This window comes from Chrysemys picta, chromosome 4 (genome assembly GCF_011386835.1).
Source record: "Chrysemys picta bellii isolate R12L10 chromosome 4, ASM1138683v2, whole genome shotgun sequence".
NCBI classification, from domain to species: Eukaryota; Metazoa; Chordata; order Testudines; family Emydidae; genus Chrysemys; species Chrysemys picta.
In genome coordinates, this window is record NC_088794.1 from 9,115,317 (window position 1) to 9,138,045 (window position 22,729).

General features: G+C 43.8%; 1 protein-coding gene across 1 annotated transcript in view; it reads right to left on the reverse strand.

Annotated features, from left to right (window-relative positions):
* LOC101945176 (E3 ubiquitin-protein ligase RNF213-like) overlaps positions 1-22,729 on the reverse strand; it is a 174,008-nt gene that overhangs the window by 136,364 nt on the left and 14,915 nt on the right. Inside the window, exons 8-12 of the mRNA XM_065594454.1 lie at positions 21,248-21,513; positions 17,838-18,058; positions 15,964-16,158; positions 5,802-6,000; positions 4,660-4,724 (exon numbers count right to left, since the gene is read on the reverse strand). Of these exons, the coding sequence (XP_065450526.1) occupies positions 4,660-4,724; positions 5,802-6,000; positions 15,964-16,158; positions 17,838-18,058; positions 21,248-21,513 (946 nt within the window). The remainder of the gene's footprint in view (positions 1-4,659; positions 4,725-5,801; positions 6,001-15,963; positions 16,159-17,837; positions 18,059-21,247; positions 21,514-22,729) is intronic.

The following is a 22,729-nucleotide window of genomic DNA, read 5'->3' on the forward strand; positions in this document are numbered from 1 at the left end:
TCAGCCCGCCAGGGGGCTTACCCTGGCGAGCCGCGTGCCAAAGGTTGCCGATCCCTGCATTAGACCTCTTTTACAGATAAACCAAGGTGTAAACCTGGAACAATTAATTATTTCAACCCATAGGTTTCCTGGACCTGCTCTGAATAACAATGTTTAATCCATTGTGGTATGGTTTGTTGGTATGTTGACATTACTTGACTGAGAGTTCTATGTCTTGTGTCACATGACTAAAGTATGGTTTTGGGGAGTTTTTGTTGCAACAACAACATTTTTGCACACAAATGTGCATAAAAATAATAAAAATAGTTAAAATATAAAAAATATTAATAATAAAACCTTTTCCTTTGTAGTACCACACTATTTAGAATTAGAATTTAATCCCCAGGGGTGTGTCCTTATAAAACATCAGTGCTGGTTCAATCTTTGCAAAAGTCAGATAAATATAGGTGTGTTTGTCAATGAACAATGTAATTGTAATTTGATTGTAATAACCAAACAATATTATGATATATTATGGTATAGTATATTTTATTATATTATACTTTATATTATAATATTATAATTATATATTATATATTACATAATTATATATATATAATTTTTATTTGGAATTTGTCAGGCAATGTGGCCAGTTGTTTGGCGGAACCCACGTTAGAAATTCAAAAGTTCATTGGGCAAACCACCATAATATTAATGTAAAAGTCTCCCTTTAATAGCTATTACAGCTACAATGTTTCATAGTGTAATAAATAAATAAATAAAATATAATCTAATATTGTTTGGTTCTTACAATCAAACAATAAAAATATAAAATCAAGTTCTACCTAAAGTAACATGGTGATCCTCAATATTATCCCCATATCAGAGGGGGGTCGATATGTTTATACTGGAACAAATAGTTTTAATTATTTAAGTTTGAATTTGTATAACTTGTGTCATTCTGAGGTTTGTTTAGGAATAGTTAAAGGAATTAAGTTATCAATTCAAATCTAGTGAATGCCCATGACACCAAGTCCCACAATGTTGTACCAGAAAAGGGTCGTGTCTGTACAGGTACTCGGCAACAATACAAAATCCTCAGAGGGGGCCCAAGCCAAAAACTAGCTCCCTGCACCAGGAAGCTGGTAGCATTGTTCCTTCTCTGCAGCAGACATGATGTTCTAACAGTTGGTTTGGGAAGACACCTGGCCAATTACATGCAGTCTCCCAAGCTCCAGTGTCTGTACCATGTGAAGGAAGCTGAGAAAACAGACTTTGGCGTAAACCTCCAAATGGTGAACTCTGTATGTTGTGATCTGGAGCCCACAGCAGCAGCCCGGTGCAAGGCACCTTTTGTGCACTGGTGCAAGCACATATTTTATGCACTGGTACAAGGACACCTTTTGTGCACTGGTATCGTCATTGCAGTAATATAATCTCATCCCCAGTGGACAGTATACAAAAGCTGGGGAAGACTGAACATGGACAGTATTAAGTGCATTGCCTGAAGTGTTGGTGTCATGGATATCTCTATATATGTAGGTGTATGTATCAGAAAGGGACACATTCTAAAGGAGCAGACCAGGAAAAAGTGCAACTCTCAGCTGTGCACTAACATGTGTAATCACATCACCTTTAGTAACCTGGAAAAGGGTTTATCTTCAAATCAATAACTCTGGAGTGGGTACATCTATACCAGGTGTAGCAAGGGGAGGAAGGGGGGAGAAATCAGCTCTGTATACAGTATACACACATGACACCATCCTATAATTATAGGATTAGAAACGTTCCCACATTTAACCAAGGATTAGCAATAGCTACATTGTATTGTAAATTATTGTTTTTAAAACAGGAAACAGAAAAAGCCACTTGTTTAATTCTTGTCAAAAGTGCCACTGAAAGCAATTCAGGTCTGGGGTCTGTAACACTGCACCCTAATTAAAACTCTTATTTAACTAAGATTATCATGGCAAAATCTTGTGTGTCCTGTTCACAGCCTCGTTGCCTGTGTTCAATCCAGTGAGAATGTGTTCGGTCACTTGGCAGTTATCCACTCAGTTGGTCACCTTGAAGACAATGTCTATAATAAATGCAGCAATGTATCTCCTCTGGTAGTTTATCACCCAAACAGGAAAATTCCACCGATGGCCTGTTGCTCTGAAGAGAGGTATCAGCACATTGGCAGATACAATATGTTTGAGGTGTGGTCAGAAGGAAGGTACCATAAAATCCGTTGTCATCGTTGTCAGTAGCCTGCCAGGCTAATCAAGCAATCATAGGCGCCAACTCCATGGGTGCTCTGGGGCTGGAGCACCCACGGGGAAAATTAGTGGGTGCTCTGCACCCACCAGCAGTCAAGCTCCCCTCACCCCCCGCCCCACCTCCTCCTTGCCTTGCAACGCCACGTCCCCACTCCTCCACCTACCTCCCAGCGCTTCCCCCCCTGGCCGCCGCCAAACAGCTGTTTGGCATCGTTAGCATGCTTCAGGAGGGAGGGGGAGGAGCGGGAAAGTGGTGTGCCCAGGGGAGGAGACGGAGAAGAGGCGGGGTGGGGATTTGGGGAAGGGACTGGAATGTGGGCAGGACCGGGGGCAGAAGAGGGTCGAGCACCCATGGGAAAGAGGGTAAGTCAGCGCCTATGCAAGCAATAGGCTTGGATGTGGAGGGTAACATATAGTGAAGTGGCTGGTATCCCAGTATTGCAATATATCTTAAAATTATGGTTATGGTCAATTGGAGTGCAGGGTCACAGGGTTAAATTTTTGCCAAACCCCAAAAGCACATACACACCTATACTAATTAAGCAGGTGGCAATTCCCATTTTCCTGTTATCTGTTGTGTTAAGAGTAAAGTCCTCATCTTATGTAATAGGGACAAGGGTTCGTTAACACCCATAGCCCAGTGGGCTAGTTCGCCTTTATTATATTTACTGCTTTACATTATATTCTGCTTTGCATTATATTCAGCGGTAATGCAAGAAACCGACAGGCCTGTATCTTGTAAGATGTTAGCGTCAGCAAGTTAGCAGAAGGGTTAAGGCCTATGAACTTTGAACAGATAAACATTGCACAAATAAACAGCCCAATGGAAAACCCCAAGTATTTGGGGAGCTGAAAATAAAGGTTAAGGGCCTCGGTACATCTGTGGATATACTGTATTTGAGACAGACACTGTTTTGTGCGGTAAGGCTGACCAAGTGGAAGACTCTGATGGAGAGGGTGACCTAGGCTGGAAATAGCCAATTTTGCATTGTAACCAATCGTAAGGAGACCCACCTCATAAAAATTATTAACGATATGGATAAAGCCAAACAAGCTATTACCCAATTAATGAATGAAGGCGATGAGTCTTCAACAATCCCCAAGGTGGATTTTGAAGTAAAAGACTGGATTAGTGTCCAAGGAATTGCAATAGAGATTATTTTCATTATTTTAGGTTGCACTCAGTGTAAATTCAATGTGTATAAGCAAAAACCTAAACAGGTACCAAACATTAATGATGGCAAATATATATATATGGTACCCTTCCTCCACCCCAAGCGGTGGAAAATGGCCTTGAAACTGTCCTCACAGATGTTTGACCATCTACATCTTTACCTGTGTGATGGGGTTCATTTACAAAGGGGGGCATGTAGCCTATAGGCTAGCCTGCTTACTTGCCTATATATCTTTTCTTATAAGTTTCTTATTTTCTTATAGGTTTGATTATTTGTTTTATTAAGTTAGCATACATATGTCAGGGACCTTTCACCCAGATAGCAAAATTAGTATACATATATTCAGGACCTTTCACATAGATAGGTGGTGAAAAAGCATTAGGTCCATGTATGGCTGTGACCTTTAACATAGAGGATGTGTTAAAGCAGGTTGGCATAGAGGCTCTCCTAAGTTCATACCCTTTCAAACTTAACCGGTACACCACAACTTGGAACTTGGAAAGAACCGAAATAGCCAGTTAGGACAGAAACAACAAATGTGATACCTAACCACAAAAGGGCCATGGTAACGAATTGACATATATGATAATAATTTAAGATCACTGATGTACTAACCTATAGGAAAAAGACACTCCAACATTAGTAAGATGAGGAAATACAAATAAGGAAAAGGGGCAAATCCCCTACTGAATATGCATCAAACATAGTGGTGTCAGCGTAACGTATTATAAAAGTGGCATCCCAGCCTAGGGGCGGTAGGAGAGAGAGATGTAGTCCTTGGGAGGTGCCAGAGTGATGGCCACTGGTGATGAAGGGGAAGGTGATGGTGATGCGGAAGATGATGGATAACATTTCAGCTTGTTCTACCAGGGATGGTGTGAGTATCTGGATGTGCAGATGTATATTCTGTAGTATCTCTATCTTACTATGTTGGGGTGTTTGTGACTGTGCTAAATGTACTAATAAACTATATTTGTAAATATAAAAGTGTGAGTTGTCACAACTGTGCACATCGGGGTTCCCAACTACATAACAATTTAAATAATACTGGGCCTGATTTTGGGACAAGAACCTGTCAACCTCAAAGTGATAACTGGGGATTCTTAAGTAATCAATATAATTAATACACAATCTAAAGATCAGGCAACAGCACCATCCCCTCCTCCTGCTTCTCCCCAGGATGGTGGTGGCTGCTTTCTGTTTCTTTCCTACCTTGTTAAGAAGTTTGGGCGTAAAATACTCACCTGGTACCAAGCCAAGCCTCTGTCCTTCTGGCAATGTCCTTCAAAACTACATTGACATCACCTTCCTGAAACGACAGAAAGAGCGCATAGCATGGAAATGGGTCAGCTTTAAAGCTCATCAAAAATTACATTTCTTTTCCATGGAGAACTTCAACTTTTTTAAAAGAAAGAAAGAAAGAAAGAAAGAAAGAAAGAAAGAAAGAACCAACGAACACCTTTTGGATATTTGTTTCTTCTATGAACAATCAAAATTTTTACACCAAAAGGAAAAACAAAACAAAGTTTTGTTGAAAACCCAAACTTTCTTGAAAATCAGTTTTGACAGAACATTTTCAGTGAGCCCTAGTCACCTTTATCCTCCCAGACTTTGCAGGTCCTGCACCCCGCATGGCTAAGCCACACTTACAGATCACATCCTCCATGCCCAAAATATTTAGCATGTGTCCTGATCCAGCTCCCATTAAAATCAATGGACAAATTCTCATCACACTGGTGTGACAGCACCACTAGACTTAAAGCTGATTCAAGTCAATGGTGGGGACTGAGCCTGATGCTATTCAGTTAGACAAGCTGAGGTGGAAAGCCTCGGGTTGGGAAACAAGCAATGAAACCCAAGCCAGGCACCTCACCAAGGCCTTGCAGGAAATTACTAGGGCTGCTCAAAAGTTTCCTTCAGCATTTTTTTCCAATGCAAAATTGTGTTTTTGACTAAATGAAAGTTGGTGAAATTGAGAATTCAGGTTTTTTTTAATCAAGAAACAGCACACACACTTCTAAAATTTGCGATTTTGGCCATTTTTTCAGTTTTTGGCCATTTATGGCTGCAAACATTTTGGAGCTCAGTTGGTGAGATCTGAAAAAATGTCAGTATCTGGGTTTTGGTTTTTGTGATTAAAAGTCAAAATTTTTGACAGGAATTTTGATTAAATTATTTTTTCCTGTTTTTGCCTAAATTCCCAGATTTAATTCTAGTGTCCCTTAGATCCCTGTCCCCCAATATTTGCCCCCTTCTTTATTTTGTTTTAATTGAAATTTTCCATAGGAAAAACAAAGATTTTATGACCAGCTAGAAAATATGACTTAGGAAATAAAAATTAACGGGAGGTGGCCCCATTAATGTGCTTGTTGTCTGTTAGTCTTACGTTTATTCCACGACCATCTGCTAGGCGATTGGTGATCTGCTGGTAGACATTGTTCAAGAGAAGCTGCAGTGGCAAATGAATGTGAGGAACAGGCTCTCTACAAAAATTCTTCAGGGCAAGCATCTCAATGACTTTCTCTGCCAGAGGAGTGCAGCTCCCGATGAAGGTCTGATGGGCGTTTATCATTGCCAGAACTTTCCTGTACAGGTGGGATATAGCTCTATGTTAATAAAAGGGTTCACTTGGGGAGGTATTTGCTGTGGGCAGACTGGTTTATTTTTTTAAACTACACTAACTATCATTATAGTTTTGGCCCAAGGAGCTGGTATCTAAGGCTACATCTACACTACGGGGGGTGGTCGATTTAAGATACGCAAATTCAGCTACGTGAATAGTGTAGCTGAATTCGACGTATCGCAGCCGACTTACCCTGCTGTGAGGACGGCGGCAAAATAGACCTCTGCAGCTTCCCGTCGACGGCGCTTACTCCCCACCTCCGCTGGTGGAGTAAAAGCGTCGATTCGGGGATCGATTGTCGCGTCCCGACGGGACGCGATAAATCGATCCCCGAGAGGTCGATTTCTACCCGCCGATTCAGGCGGGTAGTGTAGACCTAGCCTAAGAGGAGGAATAATTCTCTCCTCAATACTGTTGCTTTACAATGACCTGCAAAGGAAAACAAAAATTGGGCTGGCGATGTTTGTGGCCTCTTTAGGATGAATGGTGACTTGTACTGCTCTGTGCTATAGCTGCTCGAACTCAATGCTGTTTATGTCAGTCACTTGCAAGACAGCATGTTGTATTTTGTATATGTTTACAATGTGATATTTGAACATCGATAAAACTATTGATATAGACTGGAGTGGTTCTTGGTGAATTCATCAACTTGTGGCTTGGTTAAGAATAACTACTTGTCCGGCTCTGAGAAACACTGTCTAAGGTAAAAGTACACTTGAAAGGAACCTAATATTAAAAATATAGATTAATAGATTCATAAATTCTGAGGCCAGAAGGACCACTGTTATTATCTATTCTGACTTCCTGTACAACACAGACCACAGGACTTCCTTGAAATGATTCCTTTTTGAATTACAGCAGATCTTTTAGAAAAACATCCAGTCCTGATTTATAAGAACATAAGAACCTAAGAAAGGCCGTACCGGGTCAGACCAAAGGTCCATCCAGCCCAATATCCTGTCTACCGACAGTGGCCAATGCCAGGTGCCCCAGAGGGAGTGAACCTAACAGGCAATGATCAAGTGATCTCTCTCCTGCCATCCGTCTTCACCCCCTGACAGACAGAGGCTAGGGACACCATTCCTTACCCGTCCTGGCTAATAGCCATTAATGGACTTAACCACCATGAATTTATCCAGTTCTCTTTTAAACTCTGTTATAATCCTAGCCTTCACAACCTCCTCAGGTAAGGAGTTCCACAAGTTGACTGTGCGCTGCGTGAAGAAGAACTTCCTTTTATTTGTTTTAAACCTGCTGCCTATTAATTTCATTTGATGACCCCTAGTTCTTGTATTATGGGAATAAGTAAATAACTTTTCCTTATCCACTTTCTCCACATCACTCATGATTTTATATACCTCTATCATATCCCCCCTTAGTCTCCTCTTTTCCAAGCTGAAGAGTCCTAGCCTCTTTAATCTCTCCTCATATGGGACCCGTTCCAAACCCTTAATCATTTTAGTTGCCCTTTTCTGAACCTTTTCTAGTGCCAGTATATCTTTTTTGAGATGAGGAGACCACATCTGTATGCAGTATTCGAGATGAAGGCGTACCATCGATTTATACAAGGGAAATAATATATTCTCATTCTTATTCTCTATCCCCTTTTTAATGATTCCTAACATCCTGTTTGCTTTTTTGACCGCCTCTGCACACTGCGTGGACATTTTCAGAGAACTATCCAGGATGACTCCAAGATCTTTTTCCTGACTTGTTGTAGCTAAATTAGCCCCCATCATATTGTATATATAGTTGGGGTTATTTTTTCCAATGTGCGTTACTTTACATTTATCCACATTAAATTTCATTTGCCATTTTGTTGCCCAATCACTTAGTTTTGTGAGATCTTTTTGAAGTTCTTCACAGTCTGCTTTGGACTTAACTATCTTTAGCAGTTTAGTATCATCTGCAAACTTTGCCACCTCACTGTTTACCCCTTTCTCCAGATCATTTATAAATAAGTTGAATAGGATTGGTCCTAGGACTGACCGTTGGGGAACACCACTAGTTACCCTCTCCATTCTGAGAATTTACCATTAATTCCTACCCTTTGTTCCCTGTCTTTTAACCAGTTCTCAATCCATGAAAGGACCTTCCCTTGTATCCCATGGCAGCTTAATTTACATAAGAGCCTTTGGTGAGGGACCTTGTCAAAGGCTTTCTGGAAATCTAAGTACACTATGTCCACTGGATCCCCCTTGTCCACATGTTTGTTGACCCCTTCAAAGAACTCTAATAGATTAGTAAGACACGATTTCCCTATACAGAAACCATGTTGACTATTGCTCAACAGTTTATGTTTTTCTATGTGTCGGACAATTTTATTCTTAATCATTGTTTCGACTAATTTGCCCGGTACAGACTTACCGGTCTGTAATTGCCGGGATCACCTCTAGAGCCCTTTTTAAATATTGGCATTATATTAGCTAACTTCCAGTCATTGGGTACAGAAGCCAATTTAAAGGACAGGTTACAAACCTTAGTTAACAGTTCCGCAACTTCACATTTGAGTTCTTTCAGAACTCTTGGGTGAATGCCATCTGGTCCCGGTGACTTGTTAATGTTAAGTTTATCAATTAATTCCAAAACCTCCTCTCGTGACACTTCAATCCATGACAGTTCCTCAGATTTGTCACCTACAAAAGCCAGTTCAGGTTTGGGAATCTCCCTAACATCCTCAGCAGTGAAGACTGAAGCAAAGAATCCATTTAGTTTCTCCGCAACGACTTTATCGTCTTTAAGCGCTCCTTTTGTATCTCGATCATCAAGGGGCCCCACTGGTTGTTTAGCAGGCTTCCTGCTTCTGATGTACTTAAAAAATATTTTGTTATTACCTTTGGAGTTTTTGGCTAGCCGTTCTTCAAACTCCTCTTTGGCTTTTCTTATTACATTCTTGCACTTAATTTGGCAGCGTTTATGCTCCTTTCTATTTGCCTCACTAGGATTTGACTTCCACTTTTTAAAGGAAGTCTTTTTATCTCTCACTGCTTCTTTTACATGGTTGTTAAGCCATGGTGGCTCTTTTTTAGTTCTTTTATTGTGTTTCTTAATTTGGGGTATACATTGAAGTTGGGCCTCTATTATGGTGTCTTTAAAAAGCGCCCATGCAGCTTGCAGGGATTTCACTTTAGTCACTGTACCTTTTAACTTCTGTTTAACTAACCCCCTCATTTTTGCATAGTTCCCCCCCCCCCTTTTGAAATTAAATGCCACAGTGTTGGGCTGTTGAGATGTTCTTCCCACCACAGGGATGTTGAATGCTATTGTATTATGGTCACTATTTCCAAGCGGACCTGCTATAGTTACCTCTTGGACCAGCTCCTGCGCTCCACTCAGGACTAAATCTAGAATTGCCTCTCCCCTTGTGGGTTCCCGTACCAGCTGCTCCATGAAGCAGTCATTTAAAGTATCGAGAAATTTTATCTCTGCATTTCGTCCTGAAGTGAAATGTTCCCAGTCAATATGGGGATAATTGAAATCCCTCACTATTATTGAGTTCTTAATTTTGATAGCCTCTCTAATTTCCCTTAGCATTTCATCATCACTATCACCGTCCTGGTCAGGTGGTCGATAATAGATCCCTAATGTTATATTCTTATTAGAGCATGAAATTTCTACCCATAGAGATTCTATGGAACATGCGGATTTGCTTAAGATTTTTACTTCATTTGATTGTACATTTTCTTTCACATATAGTGCCACCCTCCCCCCCTCCCCCCGCACGACCTGTTCTGTCCTTCCGATCTGGAAGCCACTGGGTCTTATTATTCCTTTGGGCTGGTCTACACAACCACGGTAAATTAGTCTTAACTTACGCAACTTCAGTTATGTGAATAGCATAACTGAAGTTGAAGTTGTTAGATCCATTTACCGCGGGGACTACATTGTGCTGTGTCAATGGGAGAGCATCTCCTGTTGACTTCGTTTACGCTTCTCAGTGAGGTGGAGTAGGAGTACACAAATTGATGGGAGAGTGCTCTTCCATTGATTTAGCATGTCTTCACCAGACCCGCTAAATCGACACTCACTGCATCGACTGCAGCAGTACGTATCTACCAGCAAGTGTAGACATACCCTTTGTCTGCTAGACTGAAGAGTCCTCTATTCTCAAATTGCTGTTCCCCATGCAGATACTTATAGATGGTGATCAAGTCACGTCATAACCTTCTCTTTGTTAAGCTAAATTGTTTGAGGTCCTGGAATCTACAAGACCTTTACAATCCTTTAATAATTCTCCTGGCTCTTTTTTGAACCCTCTTGAATTTCTCAAAATTAGTAAACTCACACTCCCTGGGTAGAGTGACCAGACAGCAAGTGTGAAAAATTGGGACAGGGGGTGGGGGGTAATAGGAGCTATATAAGAAAAAAACCAAAAATCAGGACTGTCCCTATAAAATCTGGACATCTGGTCACCCTATCCCTGGGCTCAATAAAAAGGGTTATCCTAATGAAATCCCACTCCAATATTGCCTATAACGTTTATCAAATTGGCAAATTTAGTTTACTAGATTTCAGCTTTAAAATCTAAAATTGGCAAATTCATAACATAGACATGCTCACCCATTAAGCACAAAACCTTAACAGTGACTTCGTAAACCTTATGACTTCATGACCTTCTTCATGATCGGTTATAGTTATATCAACAGCCCAGCACATCTAACTTGCATGTGGCCCATGTGTCTGTGAAATATTTCTGCCTTAACGCTGCTGAACTCAAAGGAAAATGAGACAATTCACCAGGGATGATTATTTTCTCTCTCATTATTCTCTCTGTGTCGATTCATTATTCAACAGTTCACCATGAAAAATGCAAATATAGCTTAGAGTTTAGAACTTGTGTTTGTTTTTTTCCTGTTAATCTGAACTCTACCACCCAGCCTGAACCACAGTGTGGCTACCTCTGCAGGAGTTTGCCTGGGAGCTGTCCAAGAGGAGGTACGCTAAGTGCTGCATTAGGGGGGCTGTGTTGGTGAGTATCTGAGTGCCTGCTGCTGGGACAGTTGGTCAGTTTGACCGTGTGCTTGATTGCTTGCTTGTTTGTTTGAAAAGTGTGAATTGGGAGTGCTTTGTTCCAGGTGGGCCTTGAGTGGGCCTGACTGGTATATAAGGGCAGTCAGCAGCGAACCAGCTGAGCGGCGAACAGCAGAGGCTAACAGCAGGAGTTTGCCTGGGAGTTCGCGTGGGGAGAGCGCACTGAGGCTTTCATCTGCAGGTTTCTCCGAGTAGTTCCTGCAACAGTTGAGGAAGCTCTTAAGAGGACGGTGATATGGAAGGTGAGTGTTCAGTTGTTGTAACCTGCACAGGTTGTGCCATGTTTGTCTTTCTTCCGCAGGACAGAAGTGACTTTGTCTGTACAAAGTGCAAGCTGGTCTCCATATTGGAGGAGAAGGTTCGAGGGCTGGAGAAACAAGTATCGACTCTGCGTTGCATAAGGGAAAATGAAGATTTCCTGGACAGACGTCAGGAGATGCTTCTACGGCCACAATGTTCTGAAGATTCAGAGCAGGGGCAGCAGGGACAGAAGGATTGTGAGGAGGTTTGGCAGCATGTGACCTCCAGAAGAAGAAAGAGGAGCGTCCATGCACCAGCAATGGAGATACAGGTGAGCAATCATTTCCATGTTCTCTCTACAGGTGCTAATGCGGAGAGTGGACTAGATGGCCCATCTGAGGGAAGGGAGCAGAAGGAGACTCCACCGATTGGAAGGCAAAAGATGCACTGTCCTAGGGATGGGGGTTCCACGACCACCACTCCCAAGAGGAGGAGGAGGGTGGTGGTGGTCGGGGACTCCCTCCTCAGGGGGACTGAGTCATCTATCTGCCGCCCTGACCGGGAAAACCGAGAGGTCTGCTGCTTGCCAGGAGCTAGGATACACGATGTGACGGAGAGACTGCCGAGACTCATCAAGCCCTCGGATCGCTACCCCTTCCTGCTTCTCCACGTGGGCACCAATGATACTGCCAAGAATGACCTTGAGCGGATCACTGCAGACTACGTGGCTCTGGGAAGAAGGATAAAGGAGTTTGAGGCGCAAGTGGTGTTCTCGTCCATCCTCCCTGTGCAAGGAAAAGGCTGGGGTAGAGACCGTCGAATCGTGGAAGTCAACGAATGGCTACGCAGGTGGTGTCGGAGAGAAGGCTTTGGATTCTTTGACCATGGGATGGTGTTCCAAGAAGAAGGAGTGCTAGGCAGAGACGGGCTCCACCTAACGAAGAGAGGGAAGAGCATCTTCGCCAGCAGGCTGGCTAACCTAGTGAGGAGGGCTTTAAACTAGGTTCACCGGGGGAAGGAGACCAAAGCCCTGAGGTAAGTGGGGAAATGGGATCCTGGGAGGAAACACAAGCAGGAGAGCGCAAGAGGGGAGGACTCCTGTCTCATGCTGAGAAAGAGGGACGATCATTGAGTTATCTTAAGTGCCTATACACAAATGCAAGAAGCCTGGGAAACAAGCAGGGAGAACTGGAAGTCCTGGCACAGTCAGGGAACTATGATGTGATTGGAATAACAGAGACTTGGTGGGATAACTCACATGACTGGAGTACTGTCATGGATGGATATAAACTGTTCAGGAAGGACAGGCAGGGCAGAAAAGGTGGGGGAGTTGCGTTGTATGTAAGAGAGGAGTATGACTGCTCAGAGCTCCGGTATGATACTGCAGAAAAACCTGAGAGTCTCTGGATAAAGTTGAGAAGTGGGAGCAACAAGGGTGATGTCGTGGTTGGAGTCTGCTATAGACCACCAGACCAGGGGGATGAGGTGGACGAGGCTTTCTTCTGGCAACTAGCAGAAGTTGCTAGATCGCAGGCCCTGGTTCTCATGGGAGACTTTAATCACCCTGATATCTGCTGGGAGAGCAATACAGCGGTGCACAGGCAATCCAGGAAATTTTTGGAAAGCGTAGGGGACAATTTCCTGGTGCAAGTGCTGGAGGAACCAACTAGGGGCAAAGCTTTTCTTGACCTGCTGCTCACAAACAGGGAAGAACTAGTAGGGGAAGCAAAAGTGGATGGGAACCTGGGAGGCAGTGACCATGAGATGGTCGAGTTCAGGATCCTGACACAAGGAAGAAAGGAGAGCAGCAGAATATGGACCCTGGACTTCAGAAAAGCAGACTTTGACTCCCTCAGGGAACAGATGGGCAGGATCCCCTGGGAGAATAACATGAAGGGCAAAGGGGTCCAGGAGAGCTGGCTGTATTTTAAAGAATCCTTATTGAGGTTGCAGGAACAAACCATCCCGATGTGTAGAAAGAATAGTAAATATGGCAGGTGACCAGCTTGGCTAAACAGTGAAATCCTTGCTGATCTTAAACGCAAAAAAGAGGCTTATAAGAAGTGGAAGATTGGACAAATGACCAGGGAGGAGTATAAAAATATTGCTCAGGCGTGCAGGAGTGAAATCAGGAAGGCCAAATCACACTTGGAGTTGCAGTTAGCAAGAGATGTTAAGAGTAACAAGAAGGGTTTCTTCAGGTATGTTAGCAACAAGAAGAAAATCAAGGAAAGCGTGGGCCCCTTACTGAATGAGGGAGGCAACCTAGTGACCGAGGATGTGGAAAAAGCTAATGTACTCAATGATTTTTTTGCCTCTGTCTTCACGCACAAGGTCAGCTCCCAGATTGCTGCACTGGGCAGTACAGCATGGGGAGAAGGTGACCAGCCCTCTGTGGAGAAAGAAGTGGTTCGGGACTATTTAGAAAAACTGGACGTGCACAAGTCCATGGGGCCGGATGCGCTGCATCCGAGGGTGCTAAAGGAGTTGGCGGGTGAGATTGCAGAGCCATTAGCCATTATTTTTGAAAACTCATGGCGATCGGGGGAGGTCCCAGATGACTGGAAAAAGGCTAATGTAGTGCCCATCTTTAAAAAAGGGAAGAAGGAGGATCCGGGGAACTACAGGCCAGTAAGCCTCACCTCAGTCCCTGGAAAAATTATGGAGCAGGTCCTCAAGGAATCAATTATGAAACATTTAGAGGAAAGGAAAGTGATCAGGAACAGTCAGCATGGATTCACGAAGGGGAAGTCGTGCCTGACTAACCTAATTGCCTTCTATGATGAGATAACTGGCTCTGTGGATGAGGGGAAAGCAGTGGATGTGTTATTTCTTGATTTTAGCAAAGCTTTTGATACGGTCTCCCACAGTATTCTTGCCACCAAGTTAAAGAAGTATGGGCTGGATGAATGGACTGTAAGGTGGATAGAAAGCTGGCTAGATCGTCGGGCTCAACGGATAGTGATCAATGGCTCCATGTCTAGTTGGCAGCCGGTTTCAAGTGGAGTGCCCCAAGGGTCGGTCTTGGGGCCGGTTTTGTTTAATATCTTTATTAATGATCTGGAGGATGGTGTGGACTGCACTCTCAGCAAGTTTGCAGATGACACTAAACTAGGAGGCGTGGTAGATACACTAGAGGGTAGGGATCGGATACAGAGGGACCTAGACAAATTAGAGGATTGGGCAGAAAAAAACCTGATGAGGTTCAACAAGGACAAGTGCAGAGTCCTGCACTTAGGACGGAAGAATCCCATGCACTGCTACAGACTAGGGACCGAATGGCTAGGTAGCAGTTCTGCTGAAAAGGACCTAGGGGTCACAGTGGATGAGAAGCTGGATATGAGTCAACAGTGTGCTCTTGTTGCCAAGAAGGCTAACGGCATTTTGGGCTGTATAAGTAGGGGCATTGCCAGCAGATCGAGGAACGTGATCGTTCCCCTTTATTCGACATTGGTGAGGCCTCATCTGGAATACTGTGTCCAGTTTTGGGCCCCACACTACAAGAAGGATGTGGAAAAATTGGAAAGAGTCCAGCGGAGGGCAACAAAAATGATTAGGGGTCTGGAGCACATGACTTATGAGGAGAGGCTGAGAGAACTGGGATTGTTTAGTCTCCAGAAGAGAAGAATGAGGGGGGATTTGATAGCAGCCTTCAACTACCTGAAGGGGGGTTCCAAAGAGGATGGAGCTCGGCTGTTCTCAGTGGTGGCAGATGACAGAACAAGGAGCAATGGTCTCAAGTTGCGGTGGGGGAGGTCCAGGTTGGATATCAGGAAAAACTATTTCACTAGGAGGGTGGTGAAACACTGGAATGCGTTACCTAGGGAGGTGGTGGAGTCTCCTTCCTTGGAGGTTTTTAAGGCCCGGCTTGACAAAGCCCTGGCTGGGATGATTTAGCTGGGAATTGGTCCTGCTTTGAGCAGGGGGTTGGACTAGATGACCTCTTGAGGTCCCTTCCAACTCTGATATTCTATGATTCTATGATTCTATGATGATGATGAAGGATTTTTAAAAATCAATTAATTAAATAAATTCACAAAAAATATAAATACAGAAGAAACCCAGATAATAATCCCTAGGCTCTGACATAGCGCTTTTCATCTCTAGATCTCCGACTGGAAATAAGGTGTAAATGTTTAGCTGTGAGAGTAATTAACTATTGGAACAATTGACCAAAGGTTGTGGTGGATTCTCCATCACCAAGAATATTTAAAATCAAGATTAGAAGGTTTTCTAAATGATCTGCTCTAGTTCAAATAGGAATTAATTCAGGGAAGTTCTCTGGCCTCTGTTATACAGGAGTCAGACTAAATGATCACAATGGTCTTTTCTGGCCTTGGGATCTATGAATCAAAGCACTCTGAGGCCACATCCTTATCCCCATGTTACAGATGGAGAAACAGAGGAAAAAGGAGGTGAAGTGATTTCCCTAAGGTCTCCCAGCAAACCAGTAGCATGGCCAGGAATAGAAGCCAGGTCTTCTAGGACCCGGCCAGTTGCTCTAACCACTAGCCCACACAGTCTTCAGTGGTACTACCTATTTGGAGCCAATAAGCAAAGTGCTTCCAAATCATTATACCACAAATAATATTACATTTTGCGAGACAAAAGATCTACAATGTTCTTTCACAGAATATTTCTCTTGTAGACTCACATTTGCTTCTCTCCATCCTTCCTCAGCTGAGCGAAAGGCAGCAACCGCATGTCTTTTGAAGGTAAAGGGTCCTCTGCCTTTTCAAATGATTCCCTTTGAATTTCATACAGCAAAGGAAGCAGCCAGACCCAACACGTGCTCTTAGAGTCTTTGGCGCTTTGAATGCAAACACGTTTCAGAGCCAAAATACATTTGCTGCAATGACAGGGATGAAAAATGTTAAACAAACAAAAAAAAATTCCTTGTATTCAGACAAATTGTATCCACAATTATGTCAGTGCATCTCTTAATGAGTTTGAGCTTCAGCTGCAAACTGGATGGCTGGATGGATGACAGGGCAAAGATACTACATGCAGCTGCACAAATAGAGCCAAGGTCATTTTGAAAGCTGCGTGAATAATTGATGTTTTTGTTCCAAAATATTTGGGGGGATGGGGGGATACCTTTGGTTCAGGTTGAACCGAATCCAAAAATTCAAAAAAAAATTCAGTGAATCCAAAAAGTCCATTTTGGGTCAAATGAAACATGACGCTCAACCCAAAACAGTTTGTTTCCAGTCATTTTAAAGGGCGAGTCACAAACCAGCCAGAGGAAGACATGCTGCCTCTTTTATAACATTTAGTCCAGTAGTGAGGGCACTCACCTGTGATGCAGGAGACCCACATTTGAATCCCCACCCTGGAATGGGGATGTGAACCAAGGACTCCCCGGTGAGAGCCCTAACTGCTAAGCTATTCTGTGATGGCTCTCTCTGGTAGAAGCTTTGTATAAAATACTTGAATAGTCACTGGGCCAGATAAAACAGACAAGAAAGAATGATTCTATAGCCTGGTGGTTCAGACATTTGCCTAAGATATGGGAAAGCTAAATTCAAGTCCGCCTGCACCAATGTTTCCTGTTATAACAGGGCTTTAGTATATTACTTTCCTCAAGGTTAACCCAATGATGAAAATTTGAAACCAAGTTTGCTTTGAATCAACATTTGCACTTTTAATGTCACTTGAGGTCAAAATGTTAATTCAAAAAGAACATTTTGTTTCAGCTCAACTTATTAAAATGAAAAATGTCACCTCAAACTGTTAAAACATCGTTTCAATCAGAAATTCTCAAGCTTTTCCATTGTGACATTTCCAAATAGAAGTTTTTCAGAACTTCCACTGCATGAACATTTTCAAGATGTTGACTTTTTGTCCCGCTTTGTAAATTTTGTTTTCTGATAATAAGGTTGCAGTAGCTTGAAAGCTGGCAGATGTTCCTCCCCTCACATCTGTATATCCATCTTCCCGGGATTCAATGGGCATTCTACAAACCACAGGTTAAAGAATCCTGCACCTAAGGCCATCACAGAAAATGGAGGTTTGGGATCTTTTGTGTCAATCACCTTCATGCAGATGGGGCAGCCCTGCCAGAGCTCTCACCCATCTAGGGGTAGCACCACTAGCAGCCAACTTGAGACCAGTTCCTTGGAAGCATAAATCCTCTGCTCCCATTGACTTTAAAGCTGTCAGATCTGATGGCTAGACTAGGTTTCCATCTGACTAATGTTAGAGGAGAGCTAGGACTCATTACCTGCCACACAGCAGGCTCTACATTTGGTTTTGCTGGTTGGGATCGTGGTTTCTAGGTGCTACTGCAGTACAAATAATACATTATAGTAACTGTAACTCTAGGGTTAACCTTGAAGAGGGTGATCCCATGTTGAGCCCCTATTATATATAATGAAAACCCATGAATAATTAACTCCTACTTTTGGAGCAGTGTGCTTTGCAAATATGTCGGTTCAGAGCATTTAAAGGGAAGTGAATGTGTTACCTTTAAAACCACAGGCTGAGTTCAAGCAAATAAAATTATATATATAGTGAGTTAGATATTACCTTTTTCTTGGTTCTTTCAGGTTGGTGAATTTGCCTTCCTGCGAGCCAACATTTTGGGCCATTTGTTCAATCTTGCTCATGGCCTCTGCACTTATATGGATACTGTGGTGAAATACTGTGCATAATGCAAAGAGGAGAACATCCATCGCTGAAATAGGAGGATTCTGAAATCTGGGGTTTCTGAGTACATTTTCAATGAATTTGCGGATGTCATCATACACCTAGACCAACACAGTAATAACATGTACATTTTACCGGAAGTGCCAGACATGCAGTTCTCCCAGCATTGTCTCTGCTGCACTGGCCAGTGGATGGGGATGGATGATGGAGGAGGCATTTGCCATTACTTGCAGAGTGGAAAGGTGGACTTGCGGCTAAAGGCATTAGCATAGCATTTAGGAGACATGCTCAATTCTTTCCTTTGCTACATACTTCCTGTGTGACTTGCTCAAGTCAGTTAATCTCAACCTTTTCTATTTAGATTGTAAGATCTTCAATTTAGATTGTAAGATCTTCTTGAGTTTGTGACTGTGCAGCACCTGTGTGACAGGGCCCCAATTTCAATCGCTGTGTGTTTGTGCCGCACCCAGCACAATGGAACCCCCAGCTTGGTTACTATGGCCTGGCCCACACCTAAAACTTAGGTTGGCCTAGGTATGTCACTCAGGGGTGTGAAAAGTGTACACATCTGAGAGATGCAGTTAAGCTGACCTAAGCCTGGGTGTAGACACTGCTAGGACAACAGAAGAATTCTTCCATCGACCAAGCTACCACCTCTTGAAGGGGTGGATTAACTACAGAGATGGGAAAACACCTTCTGTAGCTATAGGAAAGGTCTACCCTACGGCGGCACAGCTGTAGTGCAGTAGCTGTACTGCTGTAGCATCTGTAGTGTAGACATAGCCTATGTGTCTACATAGCCACTTCTCACCGTGGTATGAGTGCCTTTGTTAGAACCGTACAGACGATGGAAGTTCTGCTTTGTGAAGAATTTTGAAATTTGGCTTCGTTCTGAATTAGAACAAAACCCAAACATTTCAAAGCCCACATGAGTAGACACTGTCTGCTTGTTTTCTGTCAGAAGAAGCTATAAATATGGATTCAAGGAAAGATCCTTCATCTCTGGACTGTTTGGTTCTTAGAGGGAAGTGTACCAGATGTAAAGTGGAGATCACCAGAGATAATCTGGGTACCCTGACAGGTTTCAGAGTTGCAGCCGTGTTAGTCTGTATCCGCAAAAAGAAAGGGAGTACTTATGGCACCTTAGAGACTAACAAATTTATTTGAGCATAAGCTTTCTTGGGAACACAAGCTTTCGTGGGCTACAGCCCACGAAAGCTTATGCTCAAATAAATTTGTTAGTCTCTAAGGTGCCACAAGTACTCCTGTTCTTTTTGAGGGTACCCTAAAAGACTTTTGGGAAACTGGCAGTTGGAATTACAAACTGTGATTCACATGAGCATATATTTTATCTGCTTTAACCTCTCAATAACTCATTTCCTTTTCTTAGCTAATAAACTTTTAGTTTACTATAGGATTGGCTGCCACCGTGGTCTTCGGTGTAAGATCTGGAATACCAATTGACCTAGGATAAGTGACTGGTCTCTTGGGACTGGGAGCAACCTGATGTGGTGTTGTTTTTGGTTTAAGTGACCATTTATCACAAAGTCCAGGTTGTCTAGGTGGCAAGATAGACTGGAGTGTCTGAGGGGACGCTCTGTGACTCCATGGTAAGACTGGTATAGTGATCCGGGGTACACATTTGCCACTGGCTTGATGAAATCTAATTATAGAACACACCAGCAGTCTGGGGAGTCTGCCCTGTTTTCTGACAGTCGGCTCTGAGATCACCACTCACAGTTGTCAGCCACTCCAGGCAATGTGATAGTGCTGCTCATTGTGTTCTATGTTTTAGAAAGCCCCAGAAACTAGCCAGAGCAGCTGTGTGCGTAGCTGGGACTGATGTGTCTGTACAGTTAGTCAACACGGCTATTTGGGACCCAGCTGCACCTGTCTGGATTCTTCATATAGTTATTGTGTAAAGATCAAGTGACACAACAGACGGTCTCTGCCCGATGACTGGTTTAGGTATTGGATGTAAGGGACCGGGGCACAGGCAGTCTTGCCCAGTGGTCGCAGCTGGGCTGAGGTCTGCCCACCGGGGGCAGGAGTCCCCAGCCAGATCCCATAAACAAGAGTTAGGGTCACAGTCAGGCTGTGGTTGGGGACCGGAGATCAGAGGTAGTACCAGGTTGGAATCGAGAGGCAGGAATCAGGGTCAAAGTCAGGCTGGAGTCAGAAACCAGGAGACAAAGCAAAGTCTGGCATTGCAGCAGGCCAAGATCTGTGTTGTTTCCCAAACAAATTCCTTGGACAACACCTGGGGTTAATAGGGGCACTTGGCCAAACAGAGGGCTGCAGGGTACTCTCATTCTGGCTCTTGTGGGCAGTACTTCCTGTGGCACCTACTCTCCACAGTGCTCCCTGGATGTGTCTTTGCATGGCCTGGGTTCTAGTCCTCAGGCCCTTACATTAGGGGATGATTAGAGCACGGGTTTGTCACACTGCAGAAAAAGTCACAGATACCAGGATTTCTCAGTTTGTCCGTGACTTCCTGAAGATGGGTCACCGGCTCAGCGCTGAAGGGAGCATGTGATGGGGAGGCAGCAGGGCCAAACCTGAGCAAATGGTGCTGCAACCACATGCACTGGATCACAACACCCAGAGAGGGGAGCTGGGGACCAGCCACACAAGAGCTGCCTGTGCCTGGGCGGGGTGCAGGGCAGGTTTGCCCCCTCCCCAAGCTGAGATTCGGGTTGTGGTGCTGGGGCAAAGGGGGCTGCTATGGGTGGTCAATGCACCCTTATTTGTCAGGGCATCATCTATCCAAATTCATGGAGCAGACACTAAACCTATGAATTGTATGATAGTTACCATGACTGCTCTGTGATTTTTGATAAAAAATGCCATGACACATCTGCAGCCCTCATCCTAATGAATGAGATTTTGCCAGATTTAAAGCCACCCTGCCTTTTATGGAGGCAGCTTGTTCAAGAATAGACTCTGTAAATCAGGTCCAAAGCTGGTAGAGATGATTCTGGTGGCAGCCCAATCCAGCTCCTATTAAAGCAGAGGGAAACCCTTCCATCTCAACAGGAGTTAGATTGGGCCGTTAGGATCTCATCCAAAGCCCCTGAAGTCAATGGAAAGACTGCCGTAACTCCACTGGGCTTTGGAGCAGGCCAGGAGGCTGGAGAGGGAAAGAGCAGCAAAAGGAACGTTCAGATTTTAATGGTTCTCGGATCATTGTCAATGCACCATGTGGAGGTAGAGCTACCTCCAGAGAGGTTCAGTGGGGGCCTTTCCAGCTACTGTGGAGCTGCCATGTCAGATGGGCATTGCTCACTTACCTTTCTCTCGTCAAAGTCAGTTTCGTGATCATTTATTTTTTGCTCGGCATCACCAATGTTGCTGGTTTTGAAGCACTCCTTGTAGCAGTCAAGCTTCCTTTCCACATCACCGATGTCCTTCCGGAGAGAAAGTTCTTGGTGTAGCTCATTTTCCAGGAATTGCAGGATAGACTCACTAGCATTCTCTTTGGACTTTCCTCTTGATAAAAAGCCAAACCAGGACTTTTCTGGAGACTGACAGATGTCATCAAATTGGGTCCACACTCCTAGTGAGAAATAAACATGTATACACCTTCAAATAAATGCTTGTAAACTTTCAAACTTGCAAGGGGGCAGACTGTGGGAGCAAGCAATCCACAATCGTCACAGAGTTAACGTTTTCATTTGCCATTTTATAGTGCTGCTTGTGCCATTCATCTAATAGATTCCAAGGCCAGCAGGGCCCTTTGTGCCCATCCAGCCCGACCTCCTGCCTAGCCCAGACCAGAGAATCTCCCTCAGTTATTCCTGCCTCCAGCCCAGTAACTCCTCGCTGAGCTGGAGCGGAGCTTTGTGAAAGGGACGTCGCATCTCCACTGACAGACTCCCAGTGACACAGAATCCATCCTGTCATAGGGGAGCTGATCCAAAGGCTAACTCTTTCCCCTAGTAAACACTGGTCCCTTATTCCCAGACTGAATTAATCTCCCTTCTGCTCCCAGCCATTGGCTATCGCTCTGCCTTTGTGAGCTTAAACTGCCCTCTCCTCTCAGAAATCTCTTCCCCACGTAGGCGCTTGTAGATGAGGATCATGTCACCACCTCTTAATCTTCTCTTGGACAAACAAAATAGATCAAGCTCCTTCAATCTCTCACTCTAACACCTCAGATTGTTCTCGTAGCTCTTCTCTGAGTGCTTTCCAATTGGTCAAAGTCCTTTTGGACGTGCAGACACCAGAACTGGACAATGTGGATACTAGAACAGGGCTTGAGTCTAGAGGAGATGGCCGGGCCATAGTTCCATCTCCTTCCCATGTCCCCGCTCACATTATGGCACTAACACAGAGGAGGGAGTAAGCTGCAGTTCACGAAGATGTGCAGCTGTGCCAATGTAGTTCTTCTAGTGTAGACCGGCCCATAGATTCATAGATTCCAAGGCCAAAAGGGACCACCGTGATCATCTAGTCTGACTTCCTGTCAGACAAGCCAGAGAACGGCCCCAAAATAATTCCTAGAGCATATATTGTGCATATATATGTACAAGAATTGGGCACATCCCACATGCCCCTGGACTCTCTGGGAGATACTTTGCCTCCCAAAACCAAATTGTTTCCTGGAGCTCTCCTAATTATGGGCTACATCTAAATGGAACAGTATCATTCATTACTTACTGGGCTGCTCAAAAATGTTTCCACCTAAATTTATTTTTGATGTGAAACTGACTAGTCAACCAAACAACGAATTGCACTGAAAATGTTTTATTTCCTTGATTATTTTTTTTTCC